Source organism: Schistosoma haematobium, chromosome 4, assembly GCF_000699445.3.
Source record: "Schistosoma haematobium chromosome 4, whole genome shotgun sequence".
NCBI lineage: Eukaryota > Metazoa > Platyhelminthes > Trematoda > Strigeidida > Schistosomatidae > Schistosoma > Schistosoma haematobium.
In genome coordinates, this window is record NC_067199.1 from 1,150,002 (window position 1) to 1,174,354 (window position 24,353).

Genomic DNA, 24,353 nt, shown 5'->3' on the forward strand with positions numbered 1-24,353 from the left:
AGGGTTCCACTGTAACAAAAAGGTCGCATTCGGTCAAAACCTTGTCAAGCTCTTTTTCGTTATTTCGACACCATTGTTCCAGCCGTCTAATAGTAACCATCTCGGCATGTTGAGTAGCATCTCTAGTTGCATTCACCTAGAAATCACAAAACTCCTACTAATGAGTTACTTCGTTGCGACCAGATGCAATTACTTCTCCATTATAAACAAAAGCACATCCTACTGGAACTTCGTTACATTTGAGTGCTTCACAAGCCAATTCGAAGGCAATATCCATGTGAACATTCCTTCAGAAATATTGACCGCACGACCTTGAGGATGCCGAGCATCTTATTACCGAAGTAAGGGCGCTCTATTTGAGATTAAGGTGTGTTAGAATTATAGTTTTGATTGTTTATTACAGATCAAGTCCGCCGTATTCACTTTAATTGAGCTAACGTCAGTTGAAGCAACACCAAGAATATCTTTACTTTTCAAAAGTAATTTTATACACGTTCTTTAATTGAGTATACCAGTTTTGTTTCTGTTTGTTGCACTTTTGAACTTAATAGTTCATAATTCACCTTTTTTGCTTGTTCTCAGCTTTATTATCTACGTGTTTAAGTGTCTTTGCTATTTTTAAACAGCTGACTGATGACTAGATAGTCCAAAATTTTAGACTAAAATTTTAGATAAGTGCTTCTTAAGAAGCAATTATCAATACCTAGCCTGTGCTATAAATATCATTCAGAAAGTTGCATACAGTGCGTTGAGTACGAAAGATGGTAGCAGTGAGTACATACAACTCCAACTTTTGCGGCTTCCAAAAGGTTGCGTGAAAGTGGATGAATATAGTCATTCCAGCAATGAGCCTCTGATACTAAGTGCTTGTCTTTTGAGACCCCTACAATGTTTTAGGCTGCTAAAATGCATATTCGTAAGCGCAATCATGACGGATTTAATAATGCTTTGTCGATACATAGATGGATTTGCTGTCATCCCAAATAATCCCAAAGTCTATGGACTTACATGGGTCTAAGGAGAAAGTACTCATGAAGGCAGATTTCTTCTGCTTCCAGCTCTCAAAGTGAAAGCATTTAGAAAACACCTGGAAAATTCAATCTCATGGCTAGGTCTGTTTTTGGCAGGAGAAACAAAAACCTGACCGCCCAAAACTCCGACAATCATCCAGGTCTCCCAGTGTGTGTATCACAACTGTGATTGCTACCCCTGTGGAAACTGATGACTGGACATAAATCATGGATAAAAAATAACCTCATGTTTCGTTAACAGAAGTTAAGAAATAGGTGAATGATTCTAGTGACAGGTCAGTCATCTTTCAGAGTCAAGGAGAGCAAAAACTCAGCTCAAAACTCGTTGAGCACGACATTGGGTTGGTAAAAGATCTACTTAACTAGCTGATGCATCAAGGTATTTCTAGGGTTACCTTGCTGAAGGTTTGTCGACTAGGTAGCCAAGCGGACTTGCAATAGGACTAAACCAGGCTGCTAAAAATTGTATTTCAATCGCCCAATGAAAGGGACTTAATGCCATATAATGTACATGAATTAAAAAGTTCAGGAGTTCTTGTTGGTAAAGTCTTATCGCTCGTGGGCTGCTTAAAAAAGCACGATGTAACGGTACTAAAACTAGGCAACTTAGAACTATAAATTTTCGGGCTATGAGGATTCGACAGAGAATGATACCGAAGCCACTCTGGGTACAACATGAAGCTACTTAAATGGTCTTCGGATCTGTCACACAAATCACAGGAGTTTAATAAGCGATAGGAGCTACATGTACAGATATATTCTACCTAGATGGGTGTAACTGTCGTCACAGAAACTAGGCTGACTCAGTCTATAGACAATAGGGAACTTGATGTTCAAAATTTTACATTAGTAAGAACCGACAGAACCCCCGAATGTCCTGGTACGGCCGAGAGTGGAGAGAGTCCGCTCTCCCTCTCGAAATACTCTCACACGGCCGCGCATATACAGCCTCTGTCAGGGAAGTCCTACTCATTGCGTTCTCGTGGCGGGGGTGTTGTTTACGAAAATGAGAGGACGAAAAGCGAATGTCCGGCGCTTTAACCGGATCACAAACCAATGGTGCACATGGGCTCCAGTATCCTGTGGGAACAAATGGTGTATGAACCAATTTTTGGTCACCGGCTACAATGGGATTGCATCTCCTTACGATGCTCCACTGCCTTGTGGATTAGACCTTTAGGTCAAAGGCTCTGGGTGTGGCCCCCTAAGATAACCACCTGCTTCGGTTTGGACACCCGGGCAGTATCACAGCCCACACACAAATGATGAACTCTTTATGTCTATGGAAATTACTTTTCTCACTTCGAAAAACAATCAATTGATTCAAATTATTATCATTACAATTATTGTCATTATTAATACTATTATTATTATTACTATTATTGTCATTATTATTATTATTATTATTATTATTATTATTATTATTATTATTATTATTATTTTCCACATTATTCACCCTCTTTTATACTCATACAGCGGCTCGTCTTTGGTGGAAATTCGACTGTATCTAAACGTTTTCGAGTCACTGTCCGGTTGAAAATTGAGTGCAACCACCAAATATGAATACTGAAGCAGTTTTTCTGAAACCACGGGCATCATTCAAACTGGCTGCCTTCAACGTTCGCACACTTATGCAGATCGGACAACAGATAGGATTAGCTATGTCTTTAGAAAGTCTTAATATCGACGTTCGTTGTCTATCCGAGACCCATATTCAAGACTCTGGTGAAGTACTGTAAATGAGCCCTCCATCTGTCGCTTCAAAAAGCTTGTTTGACGTGCGCTTATCCGGAGACCCAGTGGAATCTTCGTCTGGTCTTGCTGGCGTTGGTGTCGCACTAAGCGCTAGAGCTGAGGCAGCACTAATCGATTGGATCCCCATTAACAGTCGGTTATGTGCTGTTAGATTGGAAAGTTCCATCAAAGTGAGAAGAAATCGGCGCGAGAAACGATATCTTCTTGTCATCTCTGCCTATGCCCCGACAGATTGCAACCCGGATGCAACCAAGAATGAATTCTACCACCAGTTATCTGTTCTTCTCCAGGGAGTGCGTTCTACAGATATTGTAGTACTAGCCAGAGACTTGAATGCTCAGGTCGAGCGTCTAGGCACAGAAGAGAGTCGTTTAGGTGGCCGATAGGGACTTGTTGGTCGCAGGACAGATAACGGGGATCGTCTACTGCAACTGTGCACAGACCACAACCTGTTTCTGGCTAGCACTAACTTTCGGCACAGTCGTCGCCGATGTGCCACCTGGCGTCCTCCCTCTGTATCCCAAGCCTGGACTCAGATTGATCACATTGCGATCAGCTACCGCTGGCGTGGTTGTGTACAAGACTGCCGCTCCTTTTGGAATACCTATCTGGACTCTGACCATGCCTTGGTCTGCGCCAATCTTACCTTACTTTTTAGTGGACAACGAAGTGACCGCCATCAACTGATTGATATGAGCAAGCTGGTTGCAACTCCTGTTGCAAGTAAGTATCGAACCGAGCTAGCTTCTAGGCTAGCTACCACTCCACCGAAAAGTATAGATGAGCATTGGTTGCAATTGCATGACGCCATGAAAATGGCGGGTACAGTCAGTTGTGGGTTTGCAAAACGTCCCGCTTAAAAGCACTGGGTTTCTGCAGGTTCCTTACAACTCATTGAAGCCCGTCGGTCTACCCCGGGTGACCATGAGTTTGACCACAAACGAAGGATGTTACGTAAGGAAATTGGGCAAAGCTTGCGTAAGGACCGAGAAGCCTGGTGGTCGGAGCGTGTTAATGAGCTGGAAGCAGCAGCTGCATCTGGTAATTACCGGAAGCTCTTCTAACTCATCCGAGCCACTGGCAGCAAGAAGTCTGGTGTGAGTGAAACAATCTGCGAGGATGATGGGATGCCAATCACTAACATCCATCGACGTCTTGGACGATGGGCAGAATTTTTCGAAGGGCAGTTCAACTGGCCTGCTGCTCCGGAAACATCGGTCAGACTGTCCTACCCTCCACGAACCGTGACGACTGATCCACCAAACGAGGAGGAAGTCCGCAAGGAAATCCAACTCCTGAAGCGTTACAAATCACCTGGCACAGATGACTTACCTCCGGCTCTTTTTAAAGATGGTGGTGACTTTCTGACTAAGGGACTGACGACGTTGTTTACAAAAGTCTGGGAACTAGAGAGTGTACCAACATCATGGAATGAGTCGATAGTTGTCCCTATCTTTAAAAAGGGTTCACGTCGTTCCTGTAACAACTACCGGGGGATAAGTTTAGTTCCGATTGCATCCGAGCTATTGGCTTCCGTCATACTTCGTAGGTTGTTCAAAACCCGAGAAAGATTGACTCACGAGGAGCAGGCTGATTTTCGTTCCAGTCGAGGATGTATTGATCATATCTTCACCCTCCGCCGAATGTTAGAACACCGCCATACTTATCAAAGGCCAACAATCGTAGTGTTTCTTGACATCAGGGCTGCCTTCGATTCGTTGGACAGGACTGTTCTCTGGGATTGTCTATTGAAGAAGGGTGTGCCTGAGAAGTTTATTAACATCCTAAAAGCCCTATACACAAACACCTCAGGCAGAGTGAGGGCATACAACCACCTCTCTCCATTATTCCATTCGAGCAGTGTGGCTAGACAGGGTTGCCCAATCTCACCATTCCTCTTCAACTTTGCCATCGATGACATTCTGGAAACTGCTCTGATGGAAGTAGGTAATGATAGTGTGGATCTGTTGCCTGGAGAAAGACTTCTCTACCTTGAGTATGCGGACGATATTGTCTTACTGTGCTATAATGCCCAAGGCATGCAATCCGCACTTAATCAGTTGGCAATCAGTGTCCGTACGTATGGTATGTGCTTTTCACCTTCGAAGTGCAAAGTACTTCTACAAGACTGGCAGGATTCTAATCCTGTACTCACCCTGGATGGTGAGCAGTTAGAAGTAGTCGAGAAGTTCGTGTATCTAGGTAGTTGCATAAGTGCTGGTGGCGTGAGTGATGAGATCAATGCACGTATAGTGAAAGCCAGAGTGGCTTATGCCAATCTGGGCCACCTTTGGCGCCTTCATGATTTTAGTCTGACTGTAAAATGTCGGATCTGCAACGCGTCGGTGAGAGCAGTTTTGCTCTATGCATGTGAAACCTGGCCTCTCCGAGTTGAGGATGTTAGACGACTCTCTGTGTTTGATCATCGCTGTCTCCGAAGGATTGCTGACATCCAGTGGCAACACCATGTTGGTAATGCAGAGGTTCGGCATCGTGTGTTCGGTCACAGAGATGATAATGCAATTGGTGTCACCGACTTCGGTGGCTTGAGCATGTTCTACGAATGTCGTCCCAGAGAATTCCACGTTGTGCATTATTTGCCGACGCTGGGACTGGTTGGAAGAAGCGGAGAGGTGGTCAGTGCATGACATGGTGTCGTGGTATGAAAGAAAGCTGCAAAGGACTGGCTTCTGTCGGTCCTTCACGACTCCCTAGTTGGGGTCCTAGAGATGGTGCTACACAGTGACTAGAGACGACATCAGATATGGCTCAGAATAGAAGCCAGTGGCGATCCTGCTGTAACCTTCTTTTACTTTCTTCATAAAAAGTGGTTGTGTCTCCCTTACCTGAAAGAATTCTTCTGTTGTACCTTTCCGTTCCCTCGTTACTACCACACTACCTTACACCAATCTCTTCGTTATTGTTCTCTTTTTCTTTTTGCGCTCCTTAGTTTTTTTTTATTGCTCTTCGAATTCTCATTGTTTTGTGTTGCGCATATATATTGGCGCTCTTGTGTACCAATATTCATGTGTTCAAATAAATAAATAATAAATAATAATTATACCATCTTCTTTGCCGTTATCGATAACATATTACAAAAGCGGAACATGCAACTTAGTTAGCCACTGCTCGAGATGCAAAGGAAAGGAGCTGTTGATTGGTTCGGTTTGCCAGTCCAAATTGTAAGGTGAATGAGGTCTTGCTAGACGGATTTAACACATGGTTATCAAGCGGTCGATGATTAGTTTTAGGAGACTTTAATTCACCTAAGGTAAACTGGAAAAATCTGAGTGCTAAGATGTCAGAAAATTCTTTCGAACGAAAATTCGTTGACGTGGTTACTACACATCCCTTAGTTCAAAATGTGTAGGAAGCAGCTAGGTACGACACGGGCTCCGAATCATTTCTACTAGATCTCATATTATCAAGATGGTTTTGCAGACCTTGATTATATACTACCCGTAGGTAATACTGACCATGCAGTTCTAGTCTTTGAATTCCACATTGTTGTCAACAGTGATGAGCAGCTCATGCTAAATCAAACATTTTGAAGCAGATGTAGAAGAAATTATGCACTCGGTAGATAGGATATTAGAACCAGAATCCCCCGTTGACACGGCCTAGAAGGTATTCAGAAATATGCACAAAGTTTACCGCACCTCACATTCCTTGTACTACATCAAATTATCCGAGAAACTCGCCACTGGTTCAGTGATGAGGTTAGTAACCTCCGTAAGAGGAGGTGGAAGAGATTTAGGTTACTGGATACTGACTAGAAAAAATCTCAATATCAAGAAGTTCGTAATACTTGTGCCTCGACCCTCTGCAAGTCTAGAAGATTGTATGGAGAAAAGCTTGTTAAGGGGTCTGTAGATTATACTACATGTTTAAATTTGTAAACGAACCGAATGACTAAGATAAAAGGTAGCGTCCCAGTATTATGGGGAGAGGATAGTATTCGATCATGACTTTTAAGCTTTCAGAGATGAATTTTAAGGAAAGAATAATACAGGACTTTTTAGTGCCCAAGTCATTATTCAAAGTACGAAATAAATAAGATCTTGCGTTCTATAATGAAGCAAAAGGAAGCGGTTTACTCGTTCCCCGAAATTTTCCATTATCTGCAAAAATAATCCCAGATAATTCAAATAATATTGGTTGTAATTCAGTCAAAATGGAGTAGTTGCACTTATTTTGTATATTTCTCTCAAACGTCTGTTTAATATTGTGTTTAACTATTCAGTTTGTGGTTCCATTTGTTTGGTTTGGAATGTATTTCTCATGTTTAAGTTTTCGTTGATTTTGAAAAATTTCCCCTTCCTATGCTTCATTTTGTGGTGCACCAACTTAGACCGAAAATACACTCATCCAAGGTTCCACGTTAATAATTACTTACTTACTTACGCCTGTTACTCCCAATGGAGCATAGGCCGCCACGTTAATAATAAGTGACCATTATTTTAACTTGTTCAATTTATATTTATACTTATTTTCAATTTATCATTTGATGGTGTAATATTGTGACGTGGTAAATATATTTTAAATCATAGTTTTTCATATGCATGACAAATACTATATAAATTATTTATATTTTTGTCTATTTCCTAGACTCCATGATTGACAGTGATACTGATGAATTTTCACAACATGTATCGTGTACAATTGTACCTTATGTAGAACAACAACCTGTAGCTGGTATTGAAGTTTACTTCCTGAGACAATTGGCTAATCCTTTTCGTGTTGCCTGGACGCTTATCAAGTTGGGCTATGAACCATTGGCACCAGTTCAGTTCAGTTCGCCTCTTGTTCTATTTGGTTTATCATCTCCAATTTATGTCTATCCGAATTTCTTTAAGTATACCTATCATTTAATGAAAACAATAGGTGTTTGGAATGTGCTGTCAACAGGATTGTTTGCAAATGCTACACATGATTTTATTGTGGAAATATTTCGTGCAGCGTTTAGACGAAGAACAAATATATGGATGCGAACAGAAAATAATTTTCACAATAAAAAACAGATCGTCATTCATACTACTACTAATCAACAAACCAATAAAGAATTTCAGGCTGAAAGACTTTTGGAAGAGTCAAGACTTTCAGTTTTCTTTGAAAGATTTACTGAGATATTATCACTGAAACTTTGGGAAGTCTTAGTCAGTCATCCATTTTATGGTATGTTCTATTTTATCTCGTATACTTCTATTTCTTTTGCATATCCCATTTCCGTAGAACTGTCATATCAACATTAATGTGTATATATGTATTTATGTATCATCTGATTGTTATATTATTCAGGCATCCCTTGGTAATGGGTACCAACTAGCACGGTGCTCAGGTCCACGGTTTTTTACCGACCACCTGGTGTCAAAACATAGTGTTCGTGATGTCGAGTCACGTAGGACAATAAATTCATTGAAACTCGATCGACGGAACTTAATCATCACTAAGGAATGGATAAACATGACATTGGTCACTTACCCAGTGATCAACCAGTTTAAACTTCTGTCTCATAGGAGATTATTGACTGCCCCGTGACCACGTTCCCAAAATATTACAGTTACACCTGACAAATCCAGACTGTCAAGAAACTTAGGTCAAGTAGAGTTTCATACCGAGTAGTTTGGAATCTCAGCCCAAAGAGACTGTCAGTTAGTCATAACGTAGAGCCTAGCACAAATGTGTTGGCCCATGTTCCCATACCACATCAGCCCAACGAAAGGAAATTAACAAGATGAGTGGCTAAGAAGTCCAAGTACTAGTAGTGAAAATGGTAATAAGAACGATTAAACATTGGAAATATGGTTAAAAAACATGGAATGTAAAGGGATGTATATGGAGATACTCAGAATCAAGACCTTAATACGGTTCAAAGAATGGTATTTTTTAGTTTGAATTCGTACTTATTCTTTTTTGTCCAGATATTATCCAGTTGATTATTTTAAGAACATGGGGGTTTGGGACAAAAGTATTTGAAGGAACTAAATATATTATGAACACTTTACTTATTTTGTAATTTTCATAAACCCTAATGGGCTGGTGTCTGGCGAAATCTCACCATGGATCTAGAAACTTTACTTTCACCAACTTAAGTCACCTGTGGTTTAGGTGGAATACTTTCCTACCAACAAAGTAACGAGTATACTTCACAATAAGTCCTGTTTGTTTTACTTTATGGCCGTGAAATGTGAACTTAGAGAGATAGAGGATGTTCGTAGACCACTAGTTTTTGGCCATAGATGCTTGCTTAGCATTTCTAGATCACTGAGTAAGCGATGTCGAGGTTAAAAGTAGGCTATTAGGTATAAGTAGTGAATCGATTTATGAAGTAGTGAGTCTTCATCGAATGAGGTAGCTGGAACACATATTATGTATACCGTTCAACCTACCTTGAATCACTATGGTAGCTGGTTTCAGGATAGAACTAGAAGCCTCCTGGCCAAGACAAACCAATAACGTACACAATTTCCGTTTTCGATTTAATAGAGAGTTGGCTACCAAGCTGTGTACTCGTGCTCTGATAGGCAGATAGATATATCGCCTGTGTTGAAGGTGGTATTTATTTATTATTTATTTGAACACATAAATATTGGTACAAGGGGGCACCAAATGTATATGTGCCACACAAAGCAATGAGAATGGGAAGAGAAAGAAGGTAAGGTGCGTGTAGGAAAAAAAGAAAAGAACAGATTAGTGTAAGGTAGTGTAGTAATAATAATGATAGTAATAATGGGGGAAACGGAAAGGTACAATCAGGAGAAATCTTTCAGTTAAGGAAGATACAACCACTTTTTATGAAGTAAAAGGTTACAGCAGGATCTCCACTGGCTTCTATTCTGAGCCATATCTGATGACGTCTCTAGTCACTGCGTCGCACCATCTCTAGGACCCCAACCAGGGAGTCGTGAAGGACCATTAGGAGCCAGCCCTTTGCAGCTTTCTTTCATACCACGAAACCATATCATACACTGACCACCTCTCCGCTTCTTCCAACCAGTCCCAGCGTCGGCAAATAATGCACAACGTGGAATTCTCTGGGACGACATTCGTAGAACATGCTCAAGCCACCGAAGTCGGTGACACCAATTGCATTATCATCTCTGTGACCGAACACACGATGCCGAACCTCTGCATTACCAACATGGTGTTGCCACTGGATGTCAGCAATCCTTCGGAGACAGCGATGATCAAACACAGAGAGTCGTCTAACATCCTCAACTCGGAGAGGCCAGGTTTCACATGCATAGAGCAAAACTGCTCTCACCGACGCGTTGCAGATCCGACATTTTACAGTCAGACTAAAATCATGAAGGCGCCAAAGGTGGCCCAGATTGGCATAAGCCACTCTGGCTTTCACTATACGTGCATTGATCTCATCACTCACGCCACCAGCACTTATGCAACTACCTAGATACACGAACTTCTCGACTACTTCTAACTGCTCACCATCCAGGGTGAGTACAGGATTAGAATCCTGCCAGTCTTGTAGAAGTACTTTGCACTTCGAAGGTGAAAAGCACATACCATACGTACGGACACTGATTGCCAACTGATTAAGTGCGGATTGCATGCCTTGGGCATTATCGCACAGTAAGACAATATCGTCCGCATACTCAAGGTAGAGAAGTCTTTCTCCAGGCAACAGATCCACACTATCATTACCTACTTCCATCAGAGCAGTTTCCAGAATGTCATCGATGGCAAAGTTGAAGAGGAATGGTGAGATTGGGCAACCCTGTCTAGCCACACTGCTCGAATGGAATAATGGAGAGAGGTGGTTGTATGCCCTCACTCTGCCTGAGGTGTTTGTGTATAGGGCTTTTAGGATGTTAATAAACTTCTCAGGCACACCCTTCTTCAATAGACAATCCCAGAGAACAGTCCTGTCCAACGAATCGAAGGCAGCCCTGATGTCAAGAAACACTACGATTGTTGGCCTTTGATAAGTATGGCGGTGTTCTAACATTCGGCGGAGGGTGAAGATATGATCAATACATCCTCGACTGGAACGAAAATCAGCCTGCTCCTCGTGAGTCAATCTTTCTCGGGTTTTGAACAACCTACGAAGTATGACGGAAGCCAATAGCTCGGATGCAATCGGAACTAAACTTATCCCCCGGTAGTTGTTACAGGAACGACGTGAACCCTTTTTAAAGATAGGGACAACTATCGACTCATTCCATGATGTTGGTACACTCTCTAGTTCCCAGACTTTTGTAAACAACGTCGTCAGTCCCTTAGTCAGAAAGTCACCACCATCTTTAAAAAGAGCCGGAGGTAAGTCATCTGTGCCCGGTGATTTGTAACGCTTCAGGAGTTGGATTTCCTTGCGGACTTCCTCCTCGTTTGGTGGATCAGTCGTCACGGTTCGTGGAGGGTAGGACAGTCTGACCGATGTTTCCGGAGCAGCAGGCCAGTTGAACTGCCCTTCGAAGAATTGTGCCCATAACTGGTGGTAAAACATCCTTGATTGCATCCGGGCTGCAATCTGTCGGGGCATAGGCGGAGATAACGAAAAGACATCGTTTCTCACACCAGTTTCTCACTTTGATGGAACTCTCTAATCTAACAGCACATAACCGACTATTAATGGGGATCCAATCGATTAGTGCTGCCTCAGCTCTAGCGCTTAGTGCGACACGAACGCCAGCAAGACCAGAAGAAGATTCCACTGGGTCTCCGGATAAGCGCACGTCAAACAAGCTTTTTGAAGCGACAGATGGAGGGCTCATTTACAGTACTTCACCAGAGTCTTGAATATGGGTCTCGGATAGACAACGAACGTCGATATTAAGACTTTCTAATGACATAGCTAATCCTATCTGTTGTCCGATCTGCATAAGTGTGCGAACGTTGAAGGCAGCCAGTTTGAATGATGCCCGTGGTTTCAGAAAAACTGCTTCAGTATTCATATTTGGTGGTTGCACTCAATTTTCAACCGGACAGTGACTCGAGAACGTTTAGATAGAACCGAGTTTCCACCACAGGGGAGCTACTGTATAAGTCAAAAAATAAGGATACACCGAGTGGGAATAAGTGACGTAGTAAATAAAGATAATAATAATAATACTAATAATAATAATAATAATGTGAATTGTTTGACTGGAAATCGAAGCAAAAATAGAATTTTCCGTAAATATCGTCATCTTCATTTTATTTGTGTGTGAGCTGTGATACTGCCCGGGTGCCCAGACCGAGGCAGGTGGTTTTCTTAGGGGGCCACACCCCGAGTCATTGACCTAATGGTCTGACCCACCAGGCAGTTGAGCAACGTCAGGAGATGCAGTTCCATTGTAGCCGGTGACCAACGATTGTTTCATACGCTATTTGTTCCCTCAGGATACTGGAGCCCATGTGCACCATTGGTTTGGAATCCGGTTAAAGCGCCAGACGTTCGCTTTTCATCCTCTCATTTTCGTAAACAACACCCTCGTCACGAGAAGGCAGTGAGTAGGACTTCCCTGGCAGAGGCTGTATACGCGTGACCATGTGAGCGCATTTCGAGGAGGGCGAGTCCACCCCATTCTCGGCCATACCAGAGCATTTGGGGGCAACTAAGTTATAGCTATGGCTCCTTAAGTTCTATAATCACGATTTACGAGGATCTCACGCAATCCTACCTGAAAGTTTCTAGCTTTTTACACATCTGGGACTAATGTTGTAGACTAGTATCATGTTGTTTTGTAGCCTTTCTTAAACTTCTTTCAACTTATTGTTAAGATTGATTAACCTGTTGCATAAGATTTTCAGCAGATTATCCTTACTATAGCAATAGCACAAGGTGACTGCTGAGAACTACTAATTATTATTACAAATTAATTCTTTTCTGGAGCTTAGATACTTTGGGACTTTCTAATATTCCAGTCAAAATTATAGATCTAAACAGATACGTATGCAACAAATTTTTGGATAGATTTGTATTTTTGTTACAAATATTAGATTATGTGCACCTTCATCTACAACGTCACACCATGTTTCAAACCATATTCATTTGATTATGTCAGTAATCAATCAATCATTCTATTTTTATACCAAATCTCTTTATGAACTGCTAAATATTAGAATAACCCATTCATATCCGTGATCATAATTTTGAATATTTTCTTAGGCTAATAATATACTTTTGTCTAAATGTCAACTTGTCCGTTAAAGCCTATTAAATGTCTTTCAATCTTGATTACTGTTTCAACGTGGTGGTCAAGTTTCTTCATCACGGTGATCCAGTTAAGCTGTATTGATTAAAACATTCGTTTTTATCGAGATCCTATAATTCCTAACAAGTCAATTAAATTAAGACTTGATAGCGAATCAGTATTTTCGACATACAATCAACATCTGCAGTGATGCTATCTTCCCAAAGACAGAAGAAAGGGTTCAGAATTGTTGACTTTAAAAGTAACATACTTTTTCCTAGATTCCAAATCCACAGCGTTAATGGTAAGGTTTAAGAGTTATGCAGATAATTCAACATGCAACTTATTCAAGAACGTTTACATGTATTAACAGGTAAAGTATATATATTGCATAGAGATTGTAGATCACACAAAAAAAGTATTTTAGACATCTACTAATTCTTGTTCTTTAATTTGTTATCTTTTAAAATGTTAGAAACCACATAATAGTCTATGTTTTATTAATTCAGTGATTACTGTTCGACAGATTGCAGCTTTGATTGGCAAGGAAACTCAGTATACATTTTTTCCTATGGCTGTTCGAGCTGTTTATCGTGAAAATGGTATTTTAGGATTTTTCCAGGTAGGCGATGATTGTTTTATCCTATGATACGTTTTATTGATTCCTGTCTCGTTCTCTCGTCTAATGATTGGCTTCCTGCACTTCGATTCGGGTAACCATCGTACGTAAAATGTGTAGAATTCAAAGTTAAATTTACAAACATGTACTACTCAGCTACTATTAGATTAATCTAAACTTGAGACGTATACCGATCAAGCATACTTAGCCTGTAAGCTAAATGTATCATATGAGAGCCTGTGGTGGTCGGTATTCGATATAATCCTTAAACTTCGTATACAGTTCGTCTTGATAACCGTTCTATATAACGTCCCAACGGTATATTAATCAGAAGGCAAATACGAAGTGTTGATTACGTTTATTACGAGACCACACACATATATCCAAATGTACAGATGCGTTAAACAAGCATAGAAGAGTTGTGCCGAAAGGCAAGCAAGCGAGCGGGAGCCAGAGCAAGAGCGAGACGAGAGTGTGTGTTGAATATGAATAACATGGACATATATATACCATGTGAAACGAATGAGCAATCGAATCAAATAAGCAGTTAGTAGTAAGACTAGCAGAGTGAATAAATGCGTAGGCCGTAAGCAATATTCAAGCATACGTATTTCATACAAGCACAAAATAATAAGGGTACAATAAGTTGTTATAGTGCGGATGACTTTGTCCGCTAAATGAGTTAGCAAAAGGGGTTAACTGCGTTAGATGAGACTAAACTCATTTGCACGTGAGTCGCTATAAGCCAACATTTTGACTAAGTAAATACTAATTCAGTCTCATTAATACCTCGTGTTTTGATTTCTCACTTGTATTCTTTGTTTGCAAACCATATTTTTATGTTTAGTTTCTTAACGTAATTTACACTGTTATTGTTATTTCAAATTATTTTCTATCCATCTTTTTAATTTTAACTTATAGTGCTGATGTTGTCAAACAACTTTGACAGATGTGTGTTTGTACTATTTATAGTTTTATTCACGATCGATAATCAATTAATTTACTTGGTCACTTACGCCTGTTACCCTTCGTAGATGAGCATAGACTGCCCACCAGGATTCTCCAACCAATTCTATCCTGGGCAATACTTTCCAGTTGCTATTCATTCTTCTGATGTCTGCCTCCACCTTTCGACGCAGTGTGTTGCTTGGTCTTCCTCTTTTTCTTCTTCCTTCAGGATTCCAAGTTGGTGCTCGCCTCATGATTCAGTTTGGTGATTTCCACAGTGTTTGACCTATCCACCTCCAACGTCTTTTCTTAATTTCCTCTTTAGTTGGAAGCTTTCTCCAAGTTTCAGCCCCGTGCATTAGGACTGTCTTGGCTCTCGTATTGAAGATTACAACTTTTATGTCGATTGATAGTTGTTTTAAGTTCCATATGTTCTTCAACTGTAAGAATACTGTCCTTGCTTTGACAATTATTGCCTTTACTTTTGCATTAGATCCTCCCAGCTTATCAATGATGCTACCTAGACATATGAAAGGTTCCATCTCTTTCAGAGTTCCTCTACTAAGTGTGATTAGTTTGGTGTTCTCTATGTTGTATTTAAGGATCTTGGTTTTTCCCATGTGTATGTTGAGGCCTACTGCCGTAAAGACCTCTGATACACTGTTTGTCTTTACCTGCATTTGTCGATGTGTATGGGATGGAAGAGATAGGTCATCTGCAAGGTCCAAGTCATCCAGTTGCATCCATGCTGTTCATTGTGTTCTGCGCTTCCCCTCAGATGTCGAGGCTTTCATAATCGAGTCAACCACCAGAAAGAAGAGAAACAGGGAGAGTAGACAATCTTATCTGACACCGGTCATCACTTGGAATGAGTCTATCAGCTATCCTTCATTCACCACTTTTCAATATAGTCCGTCGTATTAATTCCGTATGATATTGACGACTTTTTTTTAGGTACTCCATAGTGTCGAAGAAGGTTCTATAAGGTTCTCTTATCTATTTTCACATAGTCAAGGAAGTTGATGTATAGTGACGAGTTTCATTCAACAGATTGTCCAACAATGATTCATTGTATCGCAATTTAATAGTCTTTAACCATTGGTTACGATAATCCAACCAGATAATCTGTATTTATTAAGATGGTTAAGTTCAATTGTCGATGGATTTCATGAACTAATGTCATAGTCACGTTTTATTTTTATTTATTTTCACTTGATTTTTCTTCTTTTATTTTCTTTTATTATTCAAAGGGTTTTATACCACGTTTAATTGGTGAAATGATTTTAACATCAGCTTATTATTGTTCTTGTCGTCTGGTCAGATTATTAATATTTGGATTAGGTAGAAGATCTACTGAAAATATGAATATTTTACGTGTATTATTATACTATACATTACATAATTATACTTATCCATTTGAAGTAAGTTTAATGTGATGAGTAGTAGTAGTAGTAGTAATGTGAAGTGTCGAGGAATTCTTTTATTTGACTGGTTGATATAAGTTTTTTTTTTGTTAAGAATCAGAATTATTACTTTCCAATCATTGTAAAAGTAAGATCACATCAAAAGACTTCAATTTTTACCGTTGTATTAATCAGTTGATAATTGTTTTGAAATGATTCAGAAGATATTCAGCTTAAATGGATACTTTTAGTTAGGGTTATGTTCATTATAGTTCTGAACAAAATTATCAACTTATACTTTGTTGTATGGAAGCCTATGTGATATTTAGCATAGCGATAGTGGAAGCTTTCAATTAAACTGTCTCACTCAAAGAGTAAAATATCACTAAAAACTGATTTTGTGTTGTTTAGTTTGTTTAAGTCAGTCAGTCAGCTACAACGTAGGATCAGGCAGGCACATATATGCGTCGGTCTAAGTTGCCATACTTCATTAGCACAACAAGATGAATATCAGATTCATAGAACTGGTTAAGTCCATCCAGTGTTTCCAGGTTTTCCATGGTGATCTAGCTTCAATTGACTCATGATCTCAACCATTGTAATCTTCAACTCTTGAGTAGTAGTGAATTGATACTATAGTTTAGAAATATTATTATTAACTATCATCAATAGTATATCTTATTTTATCAATATATTTTCTCTTCATTAGTTAACCGGTTGTGTTATGGCTGTACATGGTGCAAATTTAATTGGTGCTACTGAATCGAATTCTTTTCATAATTGGTATGAATGTCAACGTTATCTTAGTCAAAATCAACAACTAATTCGTGGTTGGCGTCCATTTCTACGAAGTCATGTTCAACAAATTCATTTACCAAAATTAAAAAGCTAATTTAATGAATTTGTTTATTATTACATAAATAATCTATTGTAAAAACAAACATCTTGTATAGATGTTTCATTGTATTATTGTACTTTATTCTTCTAGTCAATATGTTTAATGTAATTTTTGTATAGTTTCCATATACAACATTAGAAAAATTGAATAAAACTTGTAGCTGTGATTAAAATGAAATTTTATGCTCATCCACCCCTTCACTCTTCCCCACTTCTCCCTCCCGATTATTATTTATGTTCTTTTATTTCTGTAAACAATAATGGTAGTGGATCAAGTAGTGAATCAAGTTATGTAATGATCTAAGTAATCCAGTCGTCGTCGTCGTCAAGATTTCAGCAGAAATTCAACATTGAATACCTGAAAGTTAGTAAATGTTTTAAATAATTTGATTGATTTCAATTTAAATAATTCTAATGTTTCTTATCTTGGTAAAACTTGTCTTCACTTCTTCAAAAGGAAATGGTCAAAGAAATAAATATAGAAATTTTAAAATTTCGATAATGGAGAAGAATTTGTAGTTTAGGCGGATGATTTTGATGGAGTTTTGTTGTCTAAGTTAGATGGTTATGTCGTGGTGCTTTCGTTGTGTTTTCTTTTCTTCTGAACAACAATATCAGCAAAAACTTCAGGTAGAAGTGATGTGTTCGAATCTCTTCACATATGACTTTTAGCTTGTCTTGTAGACCTTGGTCTTGATTGGTTACTGTTGACTTTTAACCTGTTATTGAGTTGGAGATGTTAGATCCACAGAACTCACTTGTTGAATACTTCATTTTTGTAATTCTATTTTAAAAATTTGGATTTCTTGTTTTCGCGCCAAAGACGTTCACTTTCGCCTTCATGTTGTATTTCTTACCTGAGGGGATCTTAAACACTATTGGTTCGTTGTATGTTTTAGTATGCTATTTTTTAACGCTTCCTAAGGACGTTTTTATACTGTATATATACTCTTGATTTGTGCTTGTTGTTGTTGTTAGTGCTTCTAGCTGTTTGTGGAATATATTTCCCTCTTCTGAACTTGGACTTCTCTTTCTAGTTAGTAGGGCTGGTACGCGTCGGGAATAGCTAGCTTATTAGTGATTGTGTCACAGGGTCTTCGTTCCGTTCTCAGATTAGGTGAACTCGTAATCTCTTCCAAAATAGCACATTGTTTACTTTATTTTGATTGTATCTCCCATTGCTTCGGTTCTCGGTCCTATATTTGTCCATAGTTTTTCTGATTGGTTGATAAATTGAATCGATTTCAATATGTCTGCTGATTGATCTAAGTGCCAAGACTTCATCAATGTAATAAAATTACAATTAAAGCTTATCCAGTAAAAGTTCACTTTTGTTTATAATAGGTTAATGAAACCAACTGATATAGTAATTGTTTATTCATGTTATACATGTCAGTAAGTCTCTCTGTGTATGTATGTATGTGTGTGTGTGAATGTATCTGCAGACTGTTGTTATTAGAGAACAATAAGTAATTGTTATCATTATCTTTATTTATGATCTGAAAGTATATTTGAGTAATATAAATCAGTTGAATTGAAATTCAATTCAATTAATGAAAATGATCAATAAATCAAATATATATGAAGATTCAGTTATTGTTGATATTCATTTTCTAATTGATAGCCCCCAAATGCCCTGGTACGGCTGAGAGTGGAGAGAGTCCGCTCTCCCTCTCGAAATGCTCTCACACGGCCACGCGTATATAGCCTCTGCCAGGGAAGTCCTACTCACTGCCTTCTCGTGACGAGGGTGTTGTTTACGAAAATGAGAGGACGAAGAGCGAATGTCCGGCGCTTTAACCGGATCCCAAACCAATGGTGCACATGGGCTCCAGTATCCTGAGGGAACAAATAGCGTATGAACCAATTTTTGGTCACCGGCTTCCATGGGACTGCATCTCCTTACGATGCTCCACTGCCTTGTGGGTTAGACCTTTAGGTCAATGACTCGGGGTATGGCCCCCTAAGAAAATCACCTGCTTTGGTTTGGGCACCCGGGCAGTATTACAGCCCTCACACATATCGAATGAGATTTGTGTGGCGCATATCTATTTGGTGCCTCCTTGTACCAATATCTATGTGTTGAAATAAATAAATAAATAAATTCTAATTGATGGATGCCTACGATCTTTGTATTGACTTGTTAATCAATAGTTACTATGATAATAACTAATTATTGTAATAGTTAAGATTATGAGTCAATTGAAGTTATACCATCATAGAAAACCTGGGAGCATTGGATGGCTTTATCATCCTATTGTGGGACCCCTCAACAGTGCGCATCTACGATCTCGCCTCATGTTACGATTTGATCAATATCATTGAACAAACTTTTAGTGTTATTTAATGATTTATACCTTATATATGTATATGATAATGTTGATTTCGATCATATTTCCTTTGAAGAAGTTCCAAATAATTGACTGAACGAAACTCTGGAATTATCTAAATCACAATCGTTGAGATTACTGAATTCTAATGTTTACATTTTATGATTAGAGTATTTTAAGTGAAACGGTTCATACGTCTAACCATCTCTCATCTCGACAATCAACCTTGTTGTTTGGTTTAGGTTTGTGTAAGAATGATAAAAGTGAACAAATGAAAGACAATGATTCCAATAACTGAAGAGATTCATGAAATTTTTCTTCATCATATAAATTACCATTATAACTTCATCTCGTTATTCTAATATGGTATACCGTCTTGGATAGAATCACATTTGTTCCAAGTTTTATTTTATTTATGACTGATACTTGGTTCAAATCGGCTGAATTGTTTTACTTATATGTATCTGAAATTTGTTTAAGGTTGTGTAAAGCGGCATGAACAAATGCAGTTAAAGACAGCCAGTGTAGCAGCGGTCTCGGCATCAGTAGGCCTCAGCATACACAAGGAGAAAACCAAGGTCCTCAAATTCGAAACGAAGAACAAAAATCCAATCACTCTTGATGGCGAAACTCTGGAAGATGTAGAATCCTTCACATACCTGGGAAGCATCATCGATGAACAAGGAGGTTCAGATGCAGACGTAAAGACGAGGATTTGCAAAGCGAGGGTCGCATTCCTACAATTGAAGAACATATGGAACTCAAAACAACTGTCTATCAACCAATATCAAAGTCAGAATCTTCAATACGAACGTAAAGGAAGTTCTACTGTACGGAGCTGAAACTTGGAGAAGTAATACAACCATCATCAAGAAGGTACAAGTATTTATAAATAGTTGTCTACACAAGATATTCAACATCCAGTGGCCGGATACCATCAGCAACAGCCTTCTGTGGGAGAGAACAAACCAGATTGCAGTTGAAGAGGAAATTAGGAAAAGACGATGGAAATGGATAGTACATACATTACGTAAATAATCAAACTGTATCATGAGGCAATCCCTAACTTAGAATCCTGAAACGAAACGGAAAAGTGGAAGACCAAAGAACACATTACATCGGGAAATAGAATCAGATATGAAAAGGTTGAATAACAACGGGAAAGAGCTTGGAAAGATTGTTCAGGACAGGGTTGGATGGAGAATTCTAGTGGGCGGCCTATGCTCTTCGACGAGTGGTAACAGGCGTAAGTAATTGTTGTGTCCCGAGTTGCATAATGAGTGGTGATTTTTTGGATCTATTTACGGACGAATACTGTGCGTATATTTTTACCGTATTATTGTTAATTAACTAAACTATTCGTATTCATATCTCTCTTATCATAAGCTTTATTTTAACCTACGAACTGTTATTATAAGATTTTCCATTCTTGAATTATTCTCTGTCTATTAATCACTACCTCCCACATTCACAGCCACATTTGGCCAAATCAAGTAGAAATGTTATTTTCTATTTTATGGTACGATGTGGTCTGTTTGATTGGCATATAAAGAGAGTATGTTTGAAATACATGATTAATATTGCAGAGGCTGAGACTTGTGTTCTGGACTTAACTGGCTGGGCTAGACAGGAAGCAGGGCCAATCTGGACTTTAGGCTTGTCGCACATGTTTACGCGTCCTTGGTCCGATCGTTAAGTCACTGCTCTCTAATCGGCGGTCACAAGATATAACAGTAATAATAATAGTTTAAAGTTACAAAACACCTACTGAACTCGAAATCTTGTTTATTATTCAGTTCCCTTTTTGCTAAGATTACTAATGATTAATTGGTCCTGAAGTTGGCCAAGGTAAGGGGAGTGGTTGAAGATCTCTTCTTTCCTACGTAGCACCGGTTTTTTAATCCTAATGACTATCGCTTCTGCCATTTGAAGACTTTGTGTTGCACCGACTTTGGTGAAAATTTACTGATCCGATAAATTATTGCGAAGGATTGGTTTATACCGGCACTGTGACTAGTTTACAATAGATAGCCAGTATTGAGCTGTTCACTCTACGCCTTTATTTAGTCATTCTCGGAGATGCTCGCGAGCACGAAGATATAGATTTCTAGAACTTTTGCCAACATAACGTGCTTCATAAGAGCGGTCAAATTGATAAATACAAAACAAAGTGATCATTCCAGTTAATTCATCTTTGAATCTCAGGAGAGTAGAAAACACCAGTTTTAGCTTTCTGGTGTTGAATATTCTTTGGATTGTTCTATGCAATCTCTGAATTAATGTTTCTTTGACTACATTACCTCTGAGTTTTTAAGCAAATGAACAGGACTTTCTTATCTGTCGTTTGTATTCCACTTAGTTCTAATCTTTGTGATCATATATTTGTTTATAAACTTCCCGGGGTACCTGTTTTCCTTAAGTGTATTACTCAATGCGTTTAGCTGTTTTTCAACTATATTGATAAAACATATAGTACATATTTGATAGTTAAGAGTTTTTATCAAACGTCTTTTGTATCGTAGAGATACATAGTTAAGGAAATATGCGTCTTCCTATTCATTCATCAACTCTTTTAGTTAATAGAATGTCATCATTTTCGAATTGGAATAATGACAATATACCATTTATATTCTGACAATAATGAATATCAGTTTATGAGCATTGTTAATTCAATACAAAAAAGTGTACATTATTTGATAAGTAATGATTCCTAATTTACTTTGATTGACTATTTCTCACAAGGATTTTAACAATGGGGAAGATAACAAAATGCATAATCATAGATGGTAACATTTTTGGGTACAGTATTGTTATCAGAGCTTAGTAAACTGTTATGACTGTGAAAAATATATGCTAATGATTAAGGGGTAGCGAATTGTTGATCGGACCAAAGACGCGCGAACACGTAGAACGGCCTAGGGTTCTGATTGGTCCCGCTTACCCTGTCTAACCCAGCCAGTTGAGTCCAGAACACAAGTGTCAGCCTCGGATATATGAATCATTATATTTCAAACATACTTTGTTTATATACCAATCAAGCAGACGACAACGTACCATAAAATAAAAAATAACATTGTACAATAATGGCCAACAGGAAAATGACACGTTAAATAAATATTGGCCAATAAGATGATACCATTTCATGTCCAAGGATAGCATTTGCCTTAACAGGATAATTTTTGGGATATTTTCCTGAATATCCCAACATAAACACAAAGTGGTTCTTAGTTAGTAGTATAAGAAGAATATAAGTAAACTATGAAAGTGATACATCTACAAAGACATAAGCGTTTTTAAAGTAATCGATGTTGTATGGGACGTGAAAGTTAGGAACCAATATTTTCTTAGTAGAAAGACTGTAATGTCATGCTTGTGAATGAATTGAATAAGAAAGACCAATTTCAATTCACTGACAGAATACTTATAATGAACTACAACTAGAAGTAAGATGATTTATAATCTACTTTTCAAATTTTAATTGCAGTGTATAATTTGTATGTCGTACATGTAGGGAATACAGAAAATCTAAATGTATGTAAGTGTTCAATGAGTGAAAAGACAGATGATACACAGTTAATTTTGACAACATTGTCAACATGTGCATTGTAATTAGTTCATGCCTAAAAAGCTGATACTCTTGAATGTGACAATATAATCAGTAATAAGTTACTTCAAAATGACCAGCAATTAGATATTTAATCCAATTAGTGTGCAGTCAACTTCATGTATTGTCTCATAGACACCATGTTCTTTTTACCAATAGCTTAGATTAGATAAGACCATTTACATTACTTACTATGTAAAGCAACTGCTTTGAAATCAACGGAATTTATATATTTGGTGAATATACACATTGCAGTGTGTGCTACTGATGTCGACAGATATAAGTAGTATATATCATCAATCAAATGTGAAATGCTTAGTGGTAGTGTGGTGTGTGCTAATTATATTGACACAGGTAGTAGATGATGTTAATCGTGAACAGAAGGTCTGACAGCAGAGGGACAAGAGGACCGAATAGTAAAGAATGGAAACAAGATGCAATTTGTATGAAAATGCTAGAACAATGAAGTCTGAGTCATTATGAGACAATTGATGGACATTCTACAAATTAAGCATTTATTTTATGATTGTTAGATTTTATTAACAAGTCCTGTAATTTTGTGTTTAATACATTCGATTGTCCCCAGTGGTGTTCGTGTTCACCACAGTAGAAGGTTAAGAAGATCACAGAAAACAGAACGAGGACAGAGAATGATTGGTGTGGAAACAAAGGGACAGTCAATTGATTGACATCTTATAAATGAAGTATTTACTGTATGGTTCTCAGATTCTACTAAAATGTTCTGTAATTTTGTATTCAAATACATTTGATTGTTCCCAATTGTGTTCTCATTCACTATACTAACAATTCGTCGAAATAAAGTTACTGATATCCAATGGTGGATCTATTTCTGAAGAAGTTCAAAACTTTATTCTTCTATTGTATATTAACAGTTTCGTTTAAATCATATTTCTTACTACAAGATCATCTACAAAGTATTGAAAATTGCTTCAGTTTGTTCATTAATTTTCTCTACTAACTTCATTGATAAAATTTCAATATTCGATTGACACTAAAGCGTATTGATTACAAGGACTAAATATATTTCAGGTATCTAAGAAAAAGATTAAGAATCTATTCACAGAAAAATACAAACATATATATTATAGACACCCTAGTCCCTTCCATTTGAGTTGATTTATCATGATGTCTACCATGGATATGGAAATCTCGAGCTTCAAAAAACTCATGGGGGAAAGAGAAACATTCGTATAACACACTATTTTCTTTAGTGCCAGAAAGGGTTTTGTGGTGATTGTAGTAATTTCAACAGTTGAGATGATGAGTCAAATGAAGCTAGGCCACCATGAAAAACCGTCCATGGTGGTCTAGCTTCAATTGACTCATGATCTCAACTGTTGAAACTATTTTCTTTGTAAATTCTCTTTGATATTTATGGTTGGCCATATTTTATTTACAGAATAGTACAACTTTGGAGGAGTAATCTTCTATGACCTTCTAATGAAGAAAATCTGAGCTATCAAAAGAAATAAATATATCGGTGGTAAATTTAAATAAATGAAATGTATAACACAGGTTGATATAATGAAGCTTTACATTATTCTACTACTAAATATTTTGTTAGTAGTTAAATTGTTTAAACAAAAAAGTATCGTTTTTCTAATTCCTTTTG

General features: G+C 38.2%; 1 protein-coding gene across 1 annotated transcript; it reads left to right on the forward strand.

Annotated features, from left to right (window-relative positions):
* The first annotated feature begins 342 nt into the window (after positions 1-342).
* MTCH-1 (mitochondrial carrier) lies at positions 343-24,140 on the forward strand. The gene is made up of 6 exons (XM_035731078.2): positions 343-479; positions 7,395-7,961; positions 13,429-13,541; positions 15,737-15,907; positions 16,599-17,150; positions 19,597-24,140. Exons 2-5 carry the CDS (start codon positions 7,400-7,402, stop codon positions 16,779-16,781), a joined length of 1,029 nt encoding a protein of 342 aa, XP_035588501.2. The 5' UTR covers positions 343-479; positions 7,395-7,399; the 3' UTR covers positions 16,782-17,150; positions 19,597-24,140.
* The last annotated feature ends 213 nt before the right edge of the window (positions 24,141-24,353 follow it).